This window comes from Galendromus occidentalis, unplaced genomic scaffold, assembly GCF_000255335.2.
Source record: "Galendromus occidentalis unplaced genomic scaffold, Mocc_1.1 scf7180000077512, whole genome shotgun sequence".
NCBI lineage: Eukaryota > Metazoa > Arthropoda > Arachnida > Mesostigmata > Phytoseiidae > Galendromus > Galendromus occidentalis.
The window spans coordinates 4,405-29,145 of NW_003805500.1; the positions used below are offsets into that span (position 1 = coordinate 4,405).

General features: G+C 52.1%; 2 protein-coding genes across 2 annotated transcripts; one reads left to right on the forward strand and one right to left on the reverse strand.

Moving 5' to 3' along the window:
- Positions 1 to 2: 2 nt before the first annotated feature.
- Positions 3 to 1,331, forward strand: LOC100901178 (uncharacterized). The gene is made up of 4 exons (XM_003747112.2): positions 3 to 136; positions 287 to 612; positions 741 to 892; positions 1,076 to 1,331. The coding sequence occupies exons 1-4, from the start codon at positions 44 to 46 to the stop codon at positions 1,201 to 1,203; spliced, it is 699 nt and encodes a 232-aa protein (XP_003747160.1). The 5' UTR covers positions 3 to 43; the 3' UTR covers positions 1,204 to 1,331.
- A 10,834-nt stretch (positions 1,332 to 12,165) lies between these two features.
- On the reverse strand, positions 12,166 to 23,770 carry Actn (alpha actinin). The gene is made up of 10 exons (XM_029112541.1): positions 23,670 to 23,770; positions 17,761 to 17,902; positions 15,633 to 16,061; positions 15,321 to 15,410; positions 14,880 to 14,965; positions 14,481 to 14,640; positions 13,463 to 14,289; positions 12,646 to 13,303; positions 12,357 to 12,557; positions 12,166 to 12,230 (listed from the first exon to the last, which is right to left on the reverse strand). Exons 1-10 carry the CDS (start codon positions 23,757 to 23,759, stop codon positions 12,166 to 12,168), a joined length of 2,748 nt encoding a protein of 915 aa, XP_028968374.1. The 5' UTR covers positions 23,760 to 23,770.
- Between the last annotated feature and the right edge of the window lie 971 nt (positions 23,771 to 24,741).

The window sequence follows — 24,741 nt, forward strand, 5'->3', positions numbered from 1 at the left end:
AGGAAAAAAATAGCGTAATATCGATTAGTGAGAGCTCGTCTCCATGGCGGCGTTCAAATTATGCTGCATTCATTGCGGGGCCGACACGGATGAGCTCCACCACGTGTTCTGCGGTACTCTGAGGCTCCGTGAGTGTGTGAGTACATCTTGATTTGAATGATTTTCGGGCTTGCCCACGAGGGGACGTACCTCTGGACTCCTTCACGCTCCCCCTCCGTCGATCTACGTCTCGATCCGTCAGCGGAAGCACGAAATAGAACCTTCAGCGTTGAATTTCACTCCACAGGGAAAATGCGGGAAATTCGTGGACGAGTTACTCGAAGTCGAACCGATGATCATTGGAGTGAAGCTCTTCCTCCAACGCAAAGAAGTTTACCGGCATTTCTGTCGGAACGCTCTCGGTGATCTACCCCTCCAAGTGCCAATCATTCTGCTTGCGATAGAGATGTTCCTCGCTTGGACCATCTACAATCAAGCCGGAGACTTCGATTCAACGGTTGATGGGTTCAAATGGAACGTGGTGCGTATCATCACGCAGGTGCTCCTTGGCTGGATCGCTCACGTTCTGACGGTCTGTGTTGCCCTTCGCCTGTTTTCGAATGACTTCTTCAAGTGAGTTTCAGCATTGTATGCCTCAGACGTTCACCTTGTGAGATGGGATATGCCGATGGAGGAATCAGTCACGAAAGAGAGGCGTTCCGATCCGCATCGCATTCTACTGACATCGAATCATTTCTCAGAATGTCCCGCATATTCTTCATCATTGTCGTGGCGAGTTTCTGCAAACTCTTCAACCTCGGTGTTCTCCTCTGGAGTCCACCCGAGTGTCACGAATACGCAGCTTACGTGGTCGAAGGCTGTTGGCTCCTGGCTCAATATCGGATGCTACAATGTACGAATTCATTCAGCAAAATAATCGCATCGCTCGTCCGGCATATCGGACACCGGTACCATGGTGTACTTGATTTTATCCCCTGCAGAAGACGACTTTTCCCCCTCAAACCAGCGAATCTGGCTCGCCGCCCCCGCTCGTTCTAGCGCTCGGAGACTTCCATTTTGATCACTCTCATTTCAGGTAGTCTCGAGGGGCGTCCTCTCTGCAGTGCGCTGATCGTGAGCTGCGCGGCGTATTCGAAGTTTGCGGCGAGCAGCTGCGATTCGATATCCGTGTTCGCAGCCGACTCCTTATCCCAATATTTTTGAAGATGATTCAGCACCAACGTCCGGTGCGAATGGTTGTGAGACCCTTGCGATCGTTGCTCGTTTCGAACGGCTTTGGAGAAGACTTTATTCGGGGGTTGAATAAACATTGGCAGAGATGATTAGCTTTTCTACGCGTTCTCAATCATCCTGCCAGGAGCCGGAGATAATAACCGCTTCATATTAACGGAACTCGATCAGTACCACGGTTGACGCAGATTTCCTTCCAAAATGAACGGGGAGGAGAAAAATCATCAGAACCGGCATAGAATCGCTATAGCGGAAGTTTTACTATTTATCTGAAGATGTCCTACGAGCCGTAGTATCAAGCTGTCACGAGTGTTGTATGTACATTTTAATTCATGAGTAATGCCATGGATGTTCGAGCAGAATCAGCTTTCAGGCACTTCAGCGAATGAGGGCCGAGACGACTCCGTGTCCACAAAACATGACACTACAGCTCCCCCGATTGAATTCAGAGTCATTGGCTGGAGTCGATTCTGAGGTTTGTCAAAAATATATCCATGCGCCCGAAAATTATTAAATTCAAGTAGGATCGAGGATCGACGTTTGAGAGAGAACAATTCTCAGCAAGGCCTTCAGAGCCCAAGCCCTCGACGCGGCTTGAGCTGGGGGTCAGGAACCGATCGAGGAGGCAGAACAATCAGACTGTAGTCACCTGCCTCCCACAAACTTCGAGAATTTTCTCGCAGACCTTCGCGTAATCGATCGAACTGCCGTTCAGACGCTTCCGTTTGATGACGAGGCAGTTCCATTCCAGAGACCGACAGATTTCCAGTTCTAAGGTAGACTTGGCTAACTTCTTGTCACCAGGTCGAACGTTCTCACGGTCGGAGAGCTTCAATCTGAAAGAACGATGAGATTCGAATATCATCTGGTCCGACCGAATTGATACTACGAAGATATTCCCCGCTCGTCTCGAATGTCACGAGGGGGAGAGATGATCTGCGAAATTATGCTCACCCTCGGATAACGAATCCCTTGATTTCCGTTTAGTGCTTGAGATCCTGCAGTTTGGTCTCGAGTTTGTGCAGGAGTTCTCCATAGTCGACCACATAAGGTACTTTGGCTACGTTCTGAGTGTGTTTCACGTATCTGTGGCGTGGAAACATGACAATTAGAGATGTTCCCGCGGAATCCTCCACCGCTCCGAAGACTGCACGCACGGGAATTCGAAGAATCGCTCGGGACTCGGGACTTACCTCGGTTCCTGACCCGCATTCCTACCGGGAGTCATCAGCGCGCGACGCACCTTGCCGAACAACTTTTTCGTCGACGACCAGGCCGTGCCGCCACCCGACGCCAGCGTTGACTTCATAGGAGTACGTTGAGGAGTCATGAACACAAAGTCGCCCACAGGGGCTTCAGCAGCTCTACGAGGCGTTGCGGTCTCCAGGACCCTGAATGAAGAACGGGCCTCCATTGCTTCTTGGCGTACCTGAAGAAAGCAAGCATGGTGAGTCACTCTCGATCAACCCCTAATCATACCGACTGTACCATGGGACTCAGGTTGGAACCTCAGGATATCAGATCGACGAGAGATGTCGAGGCAGCCAACGAGACCATCGTCCGCATAATCGGAATGAGCATCCCAATGACAAGAACTAGAATATCCGAGCCATGGTTCGACAGAGCCTGATACCGATTGCGGATGACGCCGCTGCGCGACTGTCGAAGCCGCCGCACGCTTGAACTCCATGGACAGAGTCCACGAGCTCCGTGCCGCCTAAAGATCGTTGTTGACACGTGAGGAGAAGAACTACGACTCCGAAAATAGACTACTGGCGGAAGCACGGAGTCAACCGTATCGATGGCTGAGAAAGGACAGTGGCGGGCGCTTATGCCCGAAACCCTCCTCCACGCTTTCTGAGCATTTCAGCAAGCTTTTCAACGGCGAGGATACAGTTCTGAGAGAGATCCCGCAGATCAAATGGGTACGTCAGACGGAAGACCTGGATGAAACCGAGATTCCGGACGCGCCGTGGCCCGCCGCAGAAGTGGTTGCCACGGTCGGCTCGCTTCCGAGGCACAAGGCGGCTTGATCAGACCGAATCTCGAATGAACATCTTCAGCAATGCGGAGCGATGACACCTCAAATCACTGCTCTATTGAACGTCTGCTCCGAGAACGGGTCGGTACCAGAGGAGTGGAGGAAGTGTGAGCTGGCAATCACCCCGAAGGGGAAGGCAACCCCCTGGGGACATCGTCTTGGAGCGGAATCGCGAAGCGAAATGTCCGAAGCAAACTACGTTCTACAATGGTTACCGTCAGACTTGAACGGTATCTCGACTCCGGAAAACTCATTCTCGAGCAACAATTTGCCTTCAGACCGGGCAGGTCGACGCTCATGGCCGGCGAGGTTCTGTTGAAAGATACTAAGAAGGCCATCAAACCCGGACAGGCTCTCTTATATGTATGTCGTTTTCATCGACTATAAGGCCCCTTTCGATCTATCATCGAGAAAGATTATTCTGAACAAGCTGGCTGTCGCTGGAGTCACGATGAAAATGCTGCGTCTACTGGGCCAAATGATGCAAGAGGGAACTGTCAGCATCGACGACGGGGTCAGAACTTTGCCCCCCTTCCCGCAGACAACAGGCGTTCCGCAGGGGGACAATCTGAGTCCCCTGCTGTTCTCGGTTTTGTTGAGCGATCTTCCGGAGTTCATCAGCGCCCGGCATGATCTTGTGTCGACGCTTCTGTATGCTGACGACGCGGTTTTGTATTCTAGATCTCCAATGGAGCTCCAGAAAGCAATGAAAACCTCAAATTACTGCTCGGGAGCAAACGGCCTCACCGTGAATATGGCTGAAACGAAACTCATGAAGTTCGGCAGAGGTGGTTGCCCGGCATCAGGCGACATTTTTACACTGTCCGGAGATCGAATCGAGAAGGTACTTGATTTTACGTATCTCGGAATCCGCATCAACAGGTCCGGACTTCACTTCTCGAAGCACATTGAGAAAAGACTGGAGAAGGCGAGGCACGCTTTCGGTTCCATCCCGAAACCCGGCGAACTCTTTCTCCGAACCGCACTATCGCTCTTTGACATAAAGATAGCCCCGATCGCCTCCTACGGCATACAGCTCATTTGGGAACATTTAAGTCAGGCCCATCTTGGCAGATTCGATAAGCTCAAGACGAGTTATCTAAAGATTGTTCTCGGGGTGCATCGTACATCCAGAAACCGGCTCTATTATCTCCTAGCGTCCTAGCGGAAACTCCGCTCTTCACGGAGGGACTCCGAAAAAAGTACCGCCTGCCGATAACGGCAACCTTTCACAGGCACCTCGAGTCCTGGCAGCAAAAATTCTCCGACATCAACGGGGATTTCCTGAACTGTCCTGCGATGATAAACGACCGCTGGAAACAACAAAGGTTCGGCAACAGGCACCTCTTGACCAGAGGAGCGATCCACGGTTTCCACTTCCAGATCTGTCGAGCATTGAACGCACATACTCCAAACGAGGACTGTCATTGTGAGCTTCGTGGCGAAAGCGGCCCGGAATATCAGTTTTACCGTTGTAAAGATCAGAGGAATTTTAAGTGGAACGGCAATTGAATGCGTTATAATATATTCTCGACTTCACACCCATTAGATGGAAAATAAAGCAAAATTTCGGAGTCACTCTCGATCGCTCTGCTCCCGAGGGAATCGTGGGAATCTTGATATTCTCATAAGCGGTCAAACATCTGAAATGACTTTATACAAGCGGACCTGGGGCGAACTATTGATGACCATAAGATCGACGTCGCCGAGTCCTTCCTCGAGGGTTTTGGGCCTTTCCTGGGTACCATGAAAAGAGAACGGGATCAAGCCATGCGATCGCTTTCGATGTCGAATATTTTCCCCGACGGATATCGAGGAGCAAACCCCACCTGTCTGGCATGGGGAGTCGACGCTTCATTTTTCAATGGAATCATTGAGTACCGTTGGAGGTTTATGGTAGTATTTTGACATTCCGTTGATCACCATGGGATCGGCCGATTGCATGCCCGCCTCAGAGTCCTGCCGGTTGTACATGGCGGCGTAAGTTGCCGCCGATAGACATTTCCCATCGGTTTCCCACAACCGGACAAACAGACACACTTCCATTTTTATATATAGAGAAGACTAGCCGTGCCCGTCCCGTAGTTTTTTTCCAGCTAAGTTTCGGCTCTTCGAAGAGGGTCTGAGCCACACGTTGGCAGCCCTAAAGAAGTCCCAGACCCTTCCTAAGAAGTCTTAGACTGTTTGCGTAATTTCAATGCGATAATCTTCCGCAAATCTGGCATCCTCCTCCAAAGAGCCCACCCCCCCCCTCAGGTTCTCTCGTCCCTGAAGAACTCCGTGTCCGCGGCACCACGAGACGTTTTCGAGGTATGGGTCGTAGTTCTTTCCTGAAGTATTGAAGCTAGAAGAGTCCCTAGGAACCCATCCCGTTGTTGCTGACGGTAAGTTTCCACCTCGATCTCTCGAAAGTATCGAGTCCTGCTAATGTCAAACTGATGAACAGCAGATCGTGATTTTCGAGTCTTCCGCTAGGTGTCGCCTTCGTCCCAGATGAGAACCTGATTGGCGGACTCTGACTTCGAGCACGCTCAGACATTTTCATGGCATGTACTTCGTGTATTAATACAGGAACTCTGATTCCACTTTTTCCGCGAGGCAGACCTATAGAACTCCGATTTCACGACCACGAGTCTAAATCCGACGCTTCGAATCGAGGTAAGTGACCCAGCAACGGCTTGAAAACGAAGCTCCGCCGTGGCTGAAGCCAGTCTTAGACAGCGCGGACGGGGTTGCACCATACAAGCTCGCCCTCGAAACCCCTTGCTGCATGGAACCGCGAGAGCCTCCTCATACCCATGTCGCCGCAGCTCTCGCAAGAGCGTTGCGGTGACATATCCTCGAGCAACTTTCGACGGTCTTCCAGCAACAGTAAAGGGTCCGCTACTATCTGCTCTCCTCGATAGTCCTTTGCTGTTGTCTTCAGAGCCGATCGTATTCACAAAGCATGGATCGGGGGGTTGCGGCGGCCATCCTCCTTTTCAGTTTTTCGTCCACCTTCGGGAGGAGCGGATACCCGGGAATTTCCGCAGTCATCTTACGATTCATCCGGCAGGGATGTACGATGTAGGTTCGCTTCGTCGAGCTATCCGAAAATGATTCGCGGATGGGTTCGAGCCTGGTAATCGAGGGCTCACATCTGTTCCCCCTCGGAGCGACGTCTGCGAGCATTAAGTACGACAATGAGAGATATCGATCCGCAGAGCGTCAAATCAATTTGACGAGGCGTCTCTCGTTCCGGAAGGAGGAGAAAGGAGAGTGATCCCCGTGGGTACACTCGCTCTCTTGATCCGTCTTCGAAAAGCGACACGCGGAACGTTAAGCCATGGTTGGCGGGGAACCGATTCACTCCTGTTTGAATACAATGGAGTAGATTATTCATCGTCTCGCGACGTCAGACGTCACGTGTTCGGTCTGGGCAATGGCTCGGAGAAGAAAGCTCTCGATTGAGAGATGTGCCGCGATCGAGGCTCTCAGGAAAGTGGGGCACAGTTTGCAAGAAATAGCGCGCCTCGAAGGTGTTTAGGTACATGGCGCTTAGTGAACGATCATGAGGTTTGAGGGGACAGGCGCTATCCGTGATCGACCGAGAACAGGCGCTTCTCGGAAGACATCCACGCGAGAGGACATCTTCATCACAACGCTTAGCAAGAGGAACAGAATCAAAACGGCACGCGAAATTCGCGCTGAACTTCTGATCACTCGAGAATCAAGAACGAAGCATTTCTCTAAGAACTATCAAAGATCGTCTCTGCAAAGCTGGGTTGTTCGGTCGGATCGCCCGCCAGAAAGCACTGATCAGACTTGGTAATCGATCCAAGAGGCTGGCCTGGGCTATGGAGCACCGAAACTGGATCCCCTCGGATTGGAAAGAGGTTCTATTCACGGATGAATCGAAGTTCAAGATTCTCAACTCGAGGAGACGCAAGACCGTCCGCCTGGGAGTAGGCGAGCTCATGCTCCCCGCTTGCCCACCTTTGAGCACGGCGGGGGTTTTGTCATGGTCCGGGGGGAACTTGGAGCAGGCAAAGTCGGAGATCTGATCAAGATCGATGGACGGATGGATTCAGAATACTCTCACGGCGTATTAGTGAGGCACGCTGAGCCCTCCAGACTCCGTTTGATTGGTAGAGGCTGAAGGCTTCGCATTTCAACAGGATAATGATCCTAAACTTTACGCAAATGTCAAACCAAATGCAAATGTGCGCAAATGTGTTTACGCAAATGGTTACCTCCGGACTGATGGAGCGAGAAATCACCTGAGGATGATGACTGGGCCCCTGCAGAGTCCCGATTGTCCCGATCTGAATCCGATCGAGCTGCTATGGGAACACCTCGATAGAGCTATCAGAAACACCCCTATCACGGATGCAAACCAGCTCTGGGGCGAGCTGCAGAAATCAGGGGCCGACGTAGCGGAAGACGTGTGGGTCAACTCGACGTAGAGGATGAAGCGGATCGCGCGAAAGCTACTTCTTCGATGAGAAGAGAACCTGGAGCGAGGATCCCGATGGCCGTTAGCCGATAACTCATTGAATGAATTGGGATTCCAGTTTCTCGATATTTTTTTTGCGGATTCCATTGAGATGGAAGTTCGAGGCGAAATGGGGCGATAAGAAGAAAGGGAGACGAAAAAACTTCGCTCTCCCGGCGTTCTCGTGTGAGGGTACGAGTTTATGCCCTCCGATATCATTCCTGCCAGACTCCATGCTCATAGGGAGCTGGATTCTGGGCGCGAGCTCAGTCTATTCGAAGAGAACGAATGGTCGGGATTCCAGAGGTCTGTGACCCTAACCCAATCCCTGTGACCTCCCGTGTTCGACTTCTAGAGTCATCCGTTTCCACGATGCAGCCTGACAAGGATGATGATGAGAACGATGAAGTTGGTCGTGGGACCATTAGTCAATGATCCTACTTTTCAATGATGATTCCTAGGATACTCATTGCTTCGATTCACTCTTGTTCGGTTTCGAGAATTTCCAGATACCAGAACGATTTTGAATCAGTAGCAAGGTCTGCTTTCTCACGTCGAGCAACGGAATCCTCATTCTATGCTCACAAGTCCAATATGTCTGCCGTTATAGAATACCAGCCGTCGAGCGCGGCCCAGGGCCGCGATCACCGACCTCGGGTAAAGAGAACGATATCCGCTCCACAGAGCCAAATCCGTGCCTTTCGAACCACAATAGAAGGACAGCGTACCTCAGTACCACATGAGTTTCGTGGTCAAGAAGGAGGGTTTTTCGACAATCACTGGGCAGAGTAGAAGATGAGGAAGAAAACATCGACTTGCACACCGGGGCATGATTCCGCAAGCGCCGAAGCACATGTGCGCGGAAATTGGTGGGGAGAAAGAGCCGAAAAACCGTTCTCGAACGAAGCGCTTGCGCTTTTATTCTATAGGGGGGATAGGGGGGATACGAGCCGCTCCCATCCCGGAGTTTTTTCCCAGCTGAGTTTTGGCTCTTCGAAGAGAGTCTGAGCGACACGTTGGCAGCCTTAATGAAGTCACAGACCCTTCCTAAAAAGTCTTAGACTGTTTGCGTAATTTCAATGCGATAATCTTCCGCCAATCTAGTGGATCAAGCATCCTCCTCCGAGAAGCTCCGCCCCCCCACGTTCTCTCACCCCCCCATGTTCCGAGAAAATCATCGATAGGAGGAGGAATGTGAGGAGGGGAGCGAAGCGATATGAAGTCATCTGCGAAGGATTCCCAGAATATTCAGCTGAACTCCGACTAGAGATCTCTCTCGCCCAAGCAGGTCCTCGTCAAACCTCGGCAACAACCACCGCAGTGAGCGACATCATCGAGGGAACGACCGAGTTTTCGAACGTCTGACAAGAGAGATCTGGTCCCACCTCGATCTCTCGAAAGTATCGAGTCCTGCTAGTGTCAAACTGATGAACAGCAGATCGTGATTTTCGAGTCTTCGCTAGGTGTCGCCTTCGTCGCAGATGAGAACCTGATTGGCGGACTCCGGCTTCGAGCTCGCTCCGACATTTTCATGACATGTACTTCGTGTATTAATACAGAAGCTCTCACTCTCACCTTACCCGCGAGGCAGACCTATAGTACTCTGATTTCACGACCGCGAGTCCGGATCCGACGCTTCGAATCAAGGGACGTGATCCAGCAAAGGCTTGAAAACGAAACGCCGCCGGGGCTAAAGCCAGTCTCAAACAGCGCGGACGAAGCCGCACTATAGAAGCTCGCCCTCGAAACCCCTGGCTGCATGAAACCGCGAGAGCCTTCTCTTACCCACGTCGCCGCAGCTCTCGCAAGAGAGTCGCGGTGACATATCCTCGAGCAAAAATCGACGGTCTTCCAGCAAGAGTAAAGGGCCTGCTACTATCTGCTCTCCGCGATAGTCCTTTGCTGTTGTCTTCATAGCCGATCGTATTTACAAAGCATGGAATCGGGGGATGCGGCGACCATCCTCTTCTTTATTTATTCGTCCACCTTCGGGACGAGCGGATCCCCGGGAGTTTCCGCAGTAATCTTACGATTCTTCCGGCAGGCGTGTACGGTGTAGGTACGCTTCGTCGGGCAATCCGAATTTGATTCGCGGATGGTTTCGAGCCTGGTAATCGAGAGCTCTCATCTGTTCTCCCTCCTGGGGCGACTTGTGCGAGCATAACGAACGACAATGAGAGATATCGATTCTCAAAGCGTCAAATCAAGGTTCTGGAAGGAGGACAGAAGAGAGTGATCTCGCCGGCAAGCGGAGCGGGAGACTTCGACAGCGGGCGAGGAAAAATAGCAACCGGAAACCATCGGCCTTATCGATTGAATAAGATACAGACCTACGTATCGAAGCTTCGTAAAACAGACTCTTGGAGCCTCCCCAGAGGCAAGAGTTTATTCCCGGAGGCGCGCACAGGGGGCTAGGCGAGGGGCCGCCCCAGAACCCGCCGGGCGTAATGCTAAAGTATGAACTCCGGAAAGGCGCACCTTTTTGTGGCTCAGCTGCGGACTGCTGGCCGGATCTGCAGATGAACCGGCGAGGAGTTGCAGATGAACCTGATGAAGTGGTTCATCGGCGGACTCCACGATCAGAGCACCCAGCAGGCGATTCTTGTCAAGTGCGCCTCATCCAAGAACTCTAGCGAGGTTTTCTCGAAAACAGAAGAGCTCATCAACGCAAGGAGATCAGCGACAAAACTCCGAAACATGCCAACTCAAGCGGCAAACAATCTCTATAGGAACAAGCTTTAAATCGGGAGCAGGCCCTCAAAGGCGACGAGGTTCGTTCGGAAGAACCGAAATTCGAGAGATTCCCGACACTCGATTTCCGCAAGAAAGTGTTACAGATGCGGGAATCCGAAGCACCTAGCCCCTAATTGCAAGCACAAAAGTACCGAATGCAACAGCTGCGGTCACTTGGCTTCGGTGTTTGGGATAAACCAAAATCACTATCTGCTCGAAGAAGTTCCTTTCAACTGTGTCAATTAGCTTGATAAGATTCAGACACCATCTCCATGACAAGATTATTCAATAAATTTTTCTATACACTGTGTCAACTATTTGGACGAGCATCAGGAAGCACCAATAGAAGTAATGCTTCGGAACCTCGACAAAGACGTGAGAATTGAGCTCGATACCGGGAAAGGTATATCCACAATTGAATATTCGACATACCGGATCGGAGAGTCGGACCCGGCAACGCATTATCCAAGTTGCCGTTCCTGCCCGAGGTTTGAACTCTGCGTAAGGAGTCCACAGCAATTATAGGGGTATGAGCCAGAGAGCGTTGCCCGAGCCAGAGGACTCCCCGAGAGCTTCGGCCTCTGGCCGGGGAGTCTCTGAATTCCCAGTTTGCCGACGAGAGTAAGCATATATAAGCATGACCCAAGCTGAAGCTATGTATGCGGATCGCAATAAAGGAAAGATCATCTCTTGGAACGAAGAGCACACCGATGTCTAGCTCGACCTCCGAGACAGCTTTTTATTATACGACTTCGGTCAATTCCATCGTTGTTGACTGATATGTGGGTAGGTAGTTGTCGTCGCTACAGCACAACCTGGGTTTCCGTCCGTCGGTTTCTCCTCTGCTTCATTTCTCCGTATGCTTCCTCGTTTGCACCTCCGCGACTCAATGTTCCGTATGGCAGCTTTATTTGTCTCGTACAACAGGCACACATTCTTGATGACCGACGAATCTCATGCACTCACGGGCATCGCGAATACCACGTCTCAGGGATTCAACTTAGGAAAGGTAGCATTTCTGCGAAACAGAGCATCGTCCGAGGAAGACTCGTTGGAGTTTTTATCATTCCTGCTCAGCACGTCCTCTCAACAATTTCGGCTTGACTCATATCGGGGAAAGGAACAATAAAGGTAAGAGTTATTCTAAGGCTGATGCGGACGGCGGTCGCGCGAATCTTTCAACCTTCGCGCTCGTCACGAATGTCGATGTTATCGAATTCTTCGACAGGGATAGGGGGAAAACAAGAAAGAAAGATGTGGCAGAAGATCAAGTCTCGCATAAATCATCCATCGAATCTTCGGAAGAGCCTGAACTCAAATTATCTTCAAGATCACGCCGTTCGTTGAAATTATGAAAATTCCTCGATTCCATCCTCTCGCTAGTGAAATACTAGCTCGAGTTCAGAAACAAGCTCTCGCTCGTGACGGTAGAGGAAGGCAGTATGGCATCTCGTCACTGGTACTTCACCACCTGTGCTTCTCTGTTTGCTTGTTTGTTTGTTCGTCCCTTCGTAGGCTTCATTGATATTCGTTCCTCTCAATATGTGTTCTGGCTCTTAAATACGCGTCCTCTCTGTTTGCATGCTTATTGACTCATTGACTTTGGGAAATCTTCCGTCCCGTAGCCTCGTAAATAAAAGATGGATGACTTGATCAGCTCTGAGCTGAGAGATTGGTTCTCAATCCCTTACATATCCGACTGGCCGTAGAGCATAGTAGAGAACGAGCGGTAGTCGAGGCCGCCGGGAACGCCTGAAAACACAAGGAAACACCCTCAGAACTTCAATACAGAGTCGTAGAGACGCTTCCTGCGCCGAGCAGGGGGATGTCGAGAGTCGACTTCCGAGGGGAAGCCGGGAATCGGAGGGAAGTTCGAACGTGACTGACCGGGGTATGGCTTCATCCTGCGAATGCAATACTCGGCCTGGTCGGGTGGAAGTTCTCGTCTGAGCTCAACGTCGGTTATGTAAGGCTTGTCGCCGGCAAGAATTCGGAACGAATCGATCGTTTGTTCCGCGGTGTCACGCTCGGTGTACTCTCTCGTGAGGAAGTCCAAGAAGGCGTCGAAATGTACGTAACCTACGAGGGAAAATTGAAAGAATCTGATCATCTAATCCTTCCTCATCCGAGCCTGGAGCGCTATTGCTTCGGAATACACTATGCGTACCGGTCATGTTCGGATCCACGCAGGCCAAAATCCTTCGGAACTCGGGTCCGTCGGCATTCCTGACGTTGTATCCGAGCGAGACGAGACAGCTCCTGAACTCCTCTGGAGTAAGTCTCCCGGTTCGTTTCTTGTCGAAGTGATTGAAAGACGTTCGGAACTCGTTTAGTTGCTCTTGGCTTATTCCTTTGGCGTCGCGAGTGAGGATTTGGTTTTCGACTTCGTTGATGTTCCGGTGCACCGAGGTCACGAGTTGCTCCCAGCCGACGCGGAGGGTCTCCATTGTGTAGTTGGTGTACTTGTTCTCGAAGATCAGAGCTTCCTGAACTTGTTGATGGATCCTCTCGAGGTCGTCGACGTAAGGTCTGAACTGCACAACGGCAGCGTCGTATTCGTGCAAGGTCTTCAGCTGGACTTCTAAGCTGCCCTTCATACCCATGCCGATCGAGTTGACCTCATCGATCTTGCGTTCAATCCAGGGTCCAACCTGGTCGGCTTTCTCGGCAAACTGCCTGCGTAGATTCTCGTTGCATTGTTGGCGGACCAGTTCGTTCTGGAGGGTGTGATCACGCTGCGGGACCAACTGCTTCACGTCTCCCCACTTTGCCTGAATCATTCCCGGAGTCAGCGTCGTGTAGGGGTTCTCCAGGCCTCCGGGAATCTGTGGATGAAAGCGCATGTCTGTGAGAGGACGCATTTCCGCCGTCGATATTCAAAATCAATAATCACCGCACAGCTTCGGGTCCGTCTCAGCGGATGATTAGAGACTGAATGTGGAGCGTGTACGAGTCACGTCGGATACGTTTTTGTGGGCCCTTACCTGGTATTGTGTAGCCAGCTGCTGAACCTGTTGGGACAATCCGATGATGTTCGAGTACTCGCGGTCGGCTTCTCCCAACGTGTTCTTGAAGGACTCGTGGGCGTGGATGAGCTGTTGAATCTCTTCGACGCTGTGCACGATGAACATATCGACTAGATCTTCACGCGCCTGGTCGAGCCAGTTGTTGAACGGTGCGGCGCGTTTGGCGAACTCCAGGTGGAGCAGGTCGACCTTCTCGAGGATTCGCTCGGCCTCGTCGAGAGCCTGCCGACGTTTCGTTGTTAGCGAGCCCAAGCGGTCCCATTGGTCGCAGATGCGTTGGCAACGCGAATTGATCGATGCGACATCGTGGTATCCAAGAGCGTTCAACTCTCGGGCGATGGCGGCGATTTGCTCGACGCGGTCCTGATGGGCCGCGAGGTCGGACTCGAAGGCTTCGTGTTTCTTTTTCATGGCTTTCATCTCGTTGAGTTTACAGTTCCTGAAGTCGTTGGAAACCAGCATCTGTTCCTTGCCCTGAGTCCATTCCTCGTGGATGTCGCACTTGTGTTTGAACTTTTTGGCGAGGTGATCGAGACGCTCCAAACGCATCATCTCGGATAAAAGCCATTCCTCGAATCCCTTCTCCGCGGATTCTAGCCCTTTCCACGCACCGGTGATGTCCGACACCAATTTCCCTTCGGATGGAATGAACGCCGGCCGTCCGCTGAGACGGAGTTTCGTCTGGAGGGTGTTGAAGGCGGTCTCGAGACGGGCTTTCTGCTCGACACGCGGTGGTTTGTGCTGTCGACGATAACAGCGAAACTCCTCGAGCTTCTTCTGGGTGCCTGAGGGGAGAAGGAATATTCGACTTTAGTCGAATAGAGAAGCCTGAGAGGAATAGGCGTGGGGGGGGGGGGGCTTCTCCGCTCCTATCGCCGTATCATCGATGAGGCCTCGACTGATGGTCGGATGCCATGCAAAGTACCGGCTGGCAAATGTGCAAGAGGGAGAAAATTCGCTTGACCGAAACACTCACCGGGGAGAGTATTGTCAGTGGTCCTGTTCTGCAACCACGGGGTGGTCCGACGGATCCATTCCAAGAGATCCGACGCAAGACGTTCGTATTCCTCCATGAGACGCTCATTATCCTGAGCTCCTTTGAGCACTCTGCAGATGCGGTTGGCGGCAGTTTCCGTCTATACGAGCGAAACGAGATTAGCATATACGCGGATAGGGAAATCGGCGTTACTCTAATCAAGCGAGGAGGGGTCAAGAAAAACGATCGGGTCTCGAGTCGCAGCTATTCCGCCAAGGAGCAAAACCCAGTCAACTTCTCGTCGCGGGAATTTCCCACCGAGTAGTCGAACTCAACGGTCGCGTGTCGACGGCAAGGGTGACCGTTCGATCAAGATCTACGCAGGGTAACGGGACAAACCTGGATGGCTCCGCTGAATACGTGGTAGTACGATGAGATGTAAGTCATTATAGCACGCTCGTCGGGCATCGCCACCGATCCGACATCTGTCACAGCAGCACGCAGATTAGTTTCCACACTCGAGACGTTAATCTACATACAGCTATCTATCCAGCTGCTCCGTCGTCGCGGAGGATACTGGGACCATCTCTTAGTGGAAGACACTCGGAGCGCTTGCCAGGAGTTATTTGACAAGTTTGCAGGATTGTTAATTAGGGAAAACGGGAGATAGGGGAAACGGAGAGGAGTATCAGGCAGACAAAAGTTCCGCGCAAGGCATCACTCCCGCTTGCCGAAGCTCCTCTCTGGCTGCGAATAAGTGAGATTTGCCGACATGTTAACATGGAACAAATGCTCTACGCATCCTTACATCCCACTCGGGCTCATTTATCCAGTCCTGGCTTACGTGTTGGGCGCCCTGGAGTGCATGGTAGTAACACGACACGTACGTCATAACGGCACGCTCATCGGGCTTGGCCGTATACACCATGTCTACAAAGCTCGTAGGTCAATATAGGGCGCGGTAGAGATTTTAAGCTTCTACGCTCTTATCTACGGCCTCGGAAGGGCTTTCAGTTCTTGGGGGGATGAGATCGACTCTTCTCGATTTCTGATTGAGTTCTACCGGGGGAATATTGATCTCTGAAATTCATGAGTCCTCTCGATGCCAGACTTTCCCGACGATGATGGAATCTAGGAGAAGTTCGGAATTACCTTCTGCGTCCAACATTTTGGGGATGTTGAGATGCTTTTCGGCGATGTCGAAAGCGAGATTGAGGTTGTGGATCGGATCGTCCTTTCGGAGCTTTCCGTAGTCGATAAGGTCCGGCCGATGCCTGTGGATGAGAGCGCAAAACGCCAGCCCGTCCTTCCAGGACAGATGGAAGTTCTGCACGTTGACGTTCTTGTACGGCGCCGTCTTGCGCTGACACCACAGCAAGAGACCCTCTTTCGCGGTCATCTCCTCGACGGAGATGTCCTGGATGGCGAAACGTAGAATGATCGTCCAGATGAGACCGAGGGTGATCTTCGAGTTACCGTCAACGATCTCTTCAGCGCCGATCGATACGAGTTTGACGCCTTTCGACTCGATGAATTCCAACGCCTTGTTGACATTGGCGATTTTGTGGAATCGCATCTTGCCTGAAATGGATCGATCGTCAATACTCTCGAACGGGAAGTTGTTCATCTGATACTGTTCGGAGACAAAAATAAAATTTCCGCTCCCCAGTCTGGCTTCCACATAATTCGGGGAGTCCGTTCCGCTATTAGACAGCGTAGATCTTGATATCGAAGGCGCTCATCGTTCCGAATTCCCGGTGGAATTCTTTGCGAGTGCACTCCGTCTCCAATTCTTCTCAATTCTCCCTCTCGAGAGATTCGGAGCTCCTCGTCCATGGGCAGATACGCAGCGCTCCGCAGTGAGGGAAAGTCAACCGTGCAACATTCGATCAAACGACCCCACCAGCGGATAGTTTCCCGAATAGCGACAGAAATGATAGGGCGAACAGATGTTTGAATCTTTACTTCAACGGACCTGGATACGACGCATGATCTTCTCCAACAATAAACAAAGAAATCAAAGAGAATCGTTGTGCTTGCCGTCAGACCGTTCTGTCAGTCAGTCAGGCAGTCATTGGTCGCTCGTTCTCTCGCTCGGTCGTCGTTCGTCGGTCAAGACTCAATGAATTTCGCTTTCACGTTCTGCTGTGCCGACATGTTGTGCTTTTGAGGTTGCTGTTATTGTTGTTCCCTTTTTACGGGCGATGCTTCCACGACTCTGATCGTTTATCGCCGCGATCTTCGCTATCAGAATCGTGGCGTTCATAGCGCTGCTCATCATGAACATGCGCAACTTCTCTAACGCCACCCGCTCGGACGGTGGATGGAAACGGAGTCCGTTCGGAGAAATGGTGAATAATGAAAATGACAGTGAGCTAAAAATCCATTCACCGCAAGGAGATCAATTAGTTCGTCCCAGAACGCGTTCAGGGAGCGAGGGGCGCATCAGTTGGGGATCGAGTTATTGTTTTCTACCGTTGGGGAGTTTTTTCTCCACTCGTCGTTACAGAAGAAGTCGCAAGCCAGCAAAAGAGCCGTTTATCGCGATTCGGCACCCGCGTGTTCCCCGTGCTGGGGCTCACAGAGCGAGAACTCGAGGGCTACGGCAAGACAAACGTTTCATTGAATGAGGGACGACGTTCGACAGACCTAGTCGAAAGGTTGAGAAGCGCCGTTTTTTTTGCAACAATAACGCATTAATCCGATCAGGGAGGAGCGGAAGGACGGTGTCGCTATTCGGCCGGTCGAAGCGCAGAACCGATTTGCGAGGTCGGCCCGTCATTTCACATTCAGAGCGTCGGAACTCTGGTTGTGGAAATATCCCAACCTGCTACATAGGTACTCCATTCATTCTGGCCAAGATAAAAAACAGGAGAATTCAATTGTTGTGAATCGCGAGATCACGTACTCCATCTAAGACCACGACCGGGTCGCGATGCATCGACCCCGAGCGGGGAAGTTCAATTATTTTCGTAACCAGATAATTTTCTTCTGAATTAAGTTTTCATCTCCCCAATCGAGCGTGTGGGAAGGCGTAAGATACTTTGCCAATTAAGCGCCGCGCGGCTTCATGGCGTTGTCAGCACGCTCCTGCGGTTCTCAAACTCTCGAGCCGCTAAAGGGCATCGACATCGGCATTCCCGCGTTGCTCTGACTAACTGAGGCAAGGCTTCGGTCGAAGCGCTAAAACATGTGGATCATCGCAGCGTACGTTCGGACTGAATGAGTCGGAAGGCTCGGACAGACGTCTACGATCGGAATGTTGTGTTATCGCGCTCACCTCGGTCGGGTTTCCCGAGAGTTTCTCCTGAGATGACCTCGAGAAGCAGCATGAGTTTGAGTCCATTGCGGAAATCTTCCTCAATATTATCGATCTGGGTTCCCGCTTTCCGCAAGTGCGAATTGCACCATGCAGTGAACGTCTGGAAGATAATTTCTCTCGTTAATATATGATTCACTTCAACCGTCATTCGATGTATGGCCCGCATAGACCGCTAGACACCCATACAGGTGTTTATCCTACGACGAAGTGACAGATTCCATTTCTGATTACATTAGACCCGCGATCGGTAGGAACTATTATTTATCACAAGAACCACAATCCACAGCACCCAGGAGCGGTACGCGTCCCGACTCGCGGTCGGGGTCGCTCATCCCGAATCAGATTGTTCGATCCTTGTCCCATTGCTTATAATAACAATAATAATCAAGCGCCGTCAGATGGTCCATCTGCTCAACGTGTGCGTCGAGATTACCGTATCTGTATTCGAGACTACCGTACACGAGTCGTGCGTTGGCATCGACTCGCGTAACGCATCACCTCAAATATAGTTTTCCGCAGTTTTCTATCAGAAGTTCCCATCGACTCGGGCATTGGCGATGCAGCCACGTGCATAGTCTCCCTCAGGCAGGGACCCGTTCCCAACCGTTGCTCTCCCATGGAAACGTCGAAGATGCGAAAGGGATTCGCTCCGTATTTACGTGCATGGCTTCTTCAATCATGACCACGCTCAACGCGGCCGATGGACACCGGTAGGCTTCTGAACGGTCGGCCGGTCGATCGTTTCAGTCGCCACTGTTGCTACCGATGCTGCTTGTTCGGTGACTGCTCGCTTGTGCTGCTGAGTCAGGAAAAAGCTATGCAATAGGTACAGCAGTGAGCTGGCCAGGAAGCAAGTGGGCAAACCAACAGAGCCCGGAACGAAGCTGAGGTTCGCGCCAACTCACACACACAAAATAGTAAGCGTGGCCTGGCAGCGAGTCATGGCCGTCATCACCGTCGTCGTTTCCGCGCTCTAAGTTTCAATGAGGCCGATACGGCTCTGTTTGTGTACATACCTTCCTACCTACATACATGAGAACGGTGTTCTATGGAAAGATTCCGGCCTTGCCCGAGAGGGGGCCGTAAACGTTGACGCAATCGGGTTCAGGTAGCTCCGGATGTCATCGGCATCCGGTGCTTTCCCGGAAAAGTGGGATTAGGTAGGACATCGACTCTGGCGGAGAGCATGAAATCTCATTCGGCGGGTCGACGCAATGTCAAAAGCCGCGAAAAGCCTCTATTCGTCTTCTTCCCTCCCGTTACAGGAGCGATAGAGGCTCTGAACGCCGCTCCTCGCGGTGGTCGGACACGGAATTCATCTTCTCGCCCATTGATCTTCGTGACAACGATGTCTTACAGAAAGCACTTCTGACTGACCGATGACACCAGATAGCAGCGAAGGAGAACGCTGAACAATAGATTCATGATCTTTCTGGATGCTGGTGAAATGAATGCTTCTCTCATACCGAAAACTCCACTATGGTGTTCTGCTCGATTTGACGTGAGATTATTCGCTCCACTTGCGCTTGAGGATATATATTATGATCTATGATATTCCAAAGTTTTCCAGCCGGCCGATCCGAAAAATTAACCCGCAGATCCTGAGAGCGACTGGTCCCCTTCTACTGGATTCAGCGATTTTTTTCTCTCATCGATGTGGTAGTCATCTCTGCAACAGTATATCTGGTTCTGTAGATACCTTGTGAACGTGGGCTTGTTCTGAGCAGTGCAATCTCGGCGAGTGGGTGTTTGGGAACGCTATAGCGGCACTACCGACCGACCAATGAAAAGTCAAGGAAGAGGGACAGGGCGCTCTCGGTCTGACCAGAGGAAAAAAAACCTGTCACGCCCAAAATCTCGCGATATAATTCACTCGCCTTCAGGAAAATCCACAAACGCAGCGGAGACCATCGAGGGCGGGTGGCCCGAGTATATGGAGAAGCAGCTCGGAGGTTCTCTCTTCAGATTTTTTCCGACAGGAAGGCTTCATCGGAAACGGACTTCAACCCGAGAATCTCTCAATCGGGCGCATCCGACAGCTCGCCCGCGCATTTCTAACATCGGTCATCGGCACTTGCCAGCAGCTGGGCGCATGCAGCAACCACGTTTCCGCCCACATTCATGCTCTGAATGCATCGAAAGATTTTCCCATACTATTGTTCAGCTTCGAGCTAACGACGTTCTGGCTGAGCAGGTGACCGACTGCGAAAAATTCTGCGATACCGATCATATGTGCTGACCTCATTCATCAGGTCAAGGACTAGAGAAGCCTCATGAGCTCGACATTAGAGCCAGGCAATTGCTCTCAAGGTCAGTTCCTTACAGCCACCAAAAGAATCGGAAATTCGCGCGAAAATAAATAGAGGAGCTTCCACCACCATGTGGGCGATCGACTTCTGCTCAGCGATTCCGGCACAAGGCATCCGGAGTCTTATGCTCAACTTACGTTAGGGGAGCCTCGCGCTCATTGCGGGGCGCGTTCGCTGATTGCGATCGCAGCCTGGGGCCCTAGCCTGAATTCACGGCCGGCGGGGCTGAAAGCAACCGCGGCCACGACTCAGCTGTCGACCCGGAGTCGAAGCGGAGCCTGCTCCCGGATAAGCATTATTGTTCGGAAAAATGCAAATCGAAATTTCCCGAATCTTCGAGCGGTTGGGCGACGTTAATTACCGTGCCAGCACGTGCGTCGATAGGATCGCAGATTCCTCTCTGACAACAGCGCGAATTGCCTCTTGACGAATCGCCACAGCCGAGTGTGGAATTCTTGAACGATAATGGGACGACAGAGTCGAACCGTGTCCCAAATATGAGTGTCAACGGTTCAGGCCTTGACAGCCCCACCCGGAGGACGGAGGAATTTCAAGCTTGGCCGGCGGAAAGCGTTCCGATTAGGTCGCACTGGGTTACGCGTCTAACCTCGGTCAACTGTCGAGTTTTTCAACGTTTTCGCCTTGACCAGCACTCAATATTTCCACCCAGGCTCATCGTTCCGAGCTCGACCGAGACCGTTCCCTTCTCGTCTTACCCCGATTCGGAGGGAATTTCCAAAGGTCTCCCGAGTTTACGACAATGCTTCCCCTTCCTTGCGCCTCATTTTTCTTTTCGTTCCGTAGGAGCCACCTGTTCCTTTCCAGCGTTCTCGTCACTGGAGACGAACGATGACTGAATCCTAGGAAAAACAATCTCGGTGACAAGCCCTCTGTATCTTTTAGCGGACACACCGAGCTACCAACGCCTAAAACTCTTGAGCGGTCTCTATAGACGGGAGGATGACTGATTTCCTCGGAGAGACTCAAACATTGATGAGTATACAGACAGCGGGCCTTCCGAGCGGATACGGCGACAGGAAGAAAAACAACGAGCCGTTCCGGCTGATAAATCAGGAAAGTGGCCACATTTTATGAAGATGAGTCGTGTGCCGAACGAAGGGCTCCGACTTCAGATCCGCAGAAAAGCACATCATTCAGCGGTAAAGAGAGACTGAGTTTCCGAAAATCGTAAGTCCGCCACGTGACAGCGGTGAGACGAGTTGAAGACTGAATACCTCTTGATTCCCAGCTAAGTCCGGGTCGTGGGAGAGGGGGGCACTGGATGAAAAGGGGAAAGAATGAGACCTCAGGATATCCAGCACTCGTTCAGAGTCCTCGGGAATTCAAGGGATTCATCTCCAGCGGTGAACGATCAGGTGATCCGGAGCAAAACTATCCCCGAGATTCTGACCGCTCTCGCGCCTTTTCTGGCTCATTCATTCGTCCACTCGAAAATGAATCCTGCCCACCGGAATCGTGTCAAGCATGGTCATTCAATATAAAATGACCGAGCGTGGCCACTTGTTTACCCTCAATGTCGGGGTCGACTCCCTGAGCGCAGCCTGAAAGCGAATCTGAAACCTCTATTTTTTCCCTCAACCTTCCGCTCTCTCAATCCTAAAAAATGGCTTCTCTACATTACAGACTGGGATTATCCATAGAGCTCCTCAGCGCGAGATCAGCTTCGAAAGTCTTCTCATAGCGTCCTGTCTTGCTCGTTCTCGTCATAGAGTAACTGCCGATCGATCAATGTTTGGCCAGATTAGTATCTTCCGAGCTGACGGGCGTAGAATGAGAGCTCGTCACTTCCGAAGCTGTCAAATTAGCGGCAATTCGAAGGATCTCCGAGATCGAATTCTCAATGGCTCCAATGGGAAGTCCGTCCGGGAGTTTCCCGCATTTGCTCTTTGAGTTTTTTCCGAAAATCTTCGGGTGCAACTGTCGCGTCGCCACGAATGGTCGCTTCGACTCAAACCGCTCGTCTCGTTCTCGCTGTGAAAACATTGCGACTCGATGGATGTCGGGTACATTCGATATCTCGCCTCCAGCAGCAGAAACTCTTGATGTCTAGCGAATAGCCTCTGTCAATGGTGGTGGTGTTTTGGCTCGCGGGCCGCCACGCGAAAAGTCGAGCCGAGGCTAGAAATCTCGCATAGAAACAATCGAATCCCGGAAGACGTAACAAGAGGCCAACGCTGTTGAATGAGCCGGAGACCAATGAAACGAGCCACGGGGCGAACCCGCGTTGCACTAGGTTCGTCTTCAAGAGAGACTCGATCGTGTGAATTGTCAAGCAGGTCCCGCACCGGCGTAATTTGTGCCCAGGAGACCATGACCACTGACAGTATTGGTGGTGATATGAAAGAGCACACAGCAATGACGCAGCTGGCCGATGTTGTTGAATCGACATAGCGGCCTTTGTGCGGCGGCTGCGGTTTCTGCCAGCGCCGTCGCCGTTGCTACCGCGGTGGACGGCTGCTGCGGATAGAGCGCTGTCCTCGGCTCTAGTTGAGCATGTGCAAGTCGACGTGAGACTGCAATGCAACTCCTCAACTCTGTACGCTGTGATTCGAGAATCGTCGTCCTTCGTTCGGCTGATGCCGCCCAACAGCCCACTCTGCATTCCTCGATCTGGTAGAGCTCAGACCGTCGTCGGCATCCGCTTCTTCCGCGAGGGCCTGACCACCGGTAAACTCGCAAGCAAGCTGACCGTATGGCGGGTGGGCTCGCCGATGCGGAGCGAAATCTTACAAGCGTCGCTTCAAGTCGAAGGTGAAGAAAAAATTCGACGCTTGAGGGTGGTGGCTAATTTGTCCAAATAAATTAAATTGACTCCGCGGAGCCGATGAGCGCCTGAACTTTAAAGACCGGCGACTGATCTGTTCGGGAAGACACGTCTAACGGAGCACCTTGTGTGGCCGGCGATGTTTAGAACGGAAACGATCGGACGAACACACTGGATGCCACCGTGGTCTGGGACGATCTCGATCGGCGCGAGAGACGGATTCCAGGACAGTTTGTTTTTTCTATTTCCCGCCGTACTGCATGCATCATCGTCAGCGAAATTTCATCGATGACCTGAGGCCGCAGAGGATCCGGAACGAACCTAACAAGTCGAACGCTTCCGTCGAGCGGGAGCAGGAAAAAGAGCATCGAGTAGATCTAAATACATCCCCATATTTGGCTCTGCTCACTCACAAGCATGTTACCATAGTGGATGGAACAGATCCCGAAAATGAGCGATCAACACTTTCCATCTGACGGAAACTCTGCGCGAGAACCCAGATGGAATTTTCGCCTCGGAAAGTCTTTGGGTATGCCCTCGCGGTGAACTCGGATATCCGACCAGCCGAAGTTCCGACGCTCGCTTAGAAGATCTTCTGGCCTAACGGCGCGGTTCCGCCTTGTTGCTTCACAGTGCATTCCCGTGACAGCAGCTGGCGGTGGAATCAGTGAACAGCGAAATTGACTCGTTACGTTACCGATGAGCGATATCCGAACCGTGAATTCTTCGAGAGCACACATACAAGCCTACGAGAATGAATGGTGATCACCAACCTTCCTCTGCTGTTTCTCCCAGGCTGGATCCAGGAGACCCTCACGTTCCCACTCTTCTTCTTGCTGCATGTAGCCTTCCTGGGTCATCATCCTGACGCCAGTGCCAGGACTCTCGAGGGAAGCCGAGGAGTCCACACACGAAGCACAAACTCACTGCCGCAGCAAGAGGAACTGGAGAGGAGATAGATGAGCGAATGCCGACGAGCGGGCACTGCCTGTTTGCCGGTGTGCCTTCCTTGCTTGCTTCGTTCGTTCGTTAGGGTGGCAAGCTAACTTGACTGCCAGCTTCCAGGCCACGAAACTCGCTCGCTCGCTCACCCGCCCTCCCTTCCTTACTCTTGGCGAGTCACTCTACCGAGGCTGGCTCGTCGTCTGACGACTGGTGGACCAGCGTGTTCGCTCTGCCTCACTCTCCGCCCGGCTTCTCCGCAGGTTGCCACCGCCGCGGCCGCCACCGGCTGGAAACCTTGGTCAGACTCGGGCTCAGGCCCAGTCCGCGAGAAGCACCACCCAAGCCAGAGTGCTCTGGTCAACGAAGAGAGGGCCGCGACAGGCCCGCTCTTCAGTCGCTCGTTGGTCCGTTTGCACTTCACCGTCGCCGAAGACGTCGATTTGAGCGTTCTCTAGCCGGCTAGCCGTTCTTGCGCTGCACTTTTTTCCGTGGCAGTTTCGCTAGCAGCGGCGAGCTCTGACAGTCTGTCAGTCAGTTGCTCGTTGGTTGTTATTAGCGGCGGCACCGGTCGTGGCCAGTCTATATGGGCTCACTCAGAAAGTCCGCTCTCCTCTCCCGAGCGATGTGTTGCCGCCGCTGCTGCTGCTGTGAGAGGGTGATCCGTCATTACTGTGCGCCTCACCCCATCAGACGCGCGTAGCGCATCGTGTGCTCTTGGACGAAAAGCGTCCGGAGAGTTGACATCTCCATTCTGACCTCGCCGGTCGACCGCATGCCGAAGAGTGAGTTTCCCCATCCTCGATCGGTTACGTGCAGTGCTGCTACCGCGCCACCGTCTCTCCGACTCTCAACCACCCCACCTCACTCAGCTGTGGGGATGACAGGCCTTAAGCAGGCGCT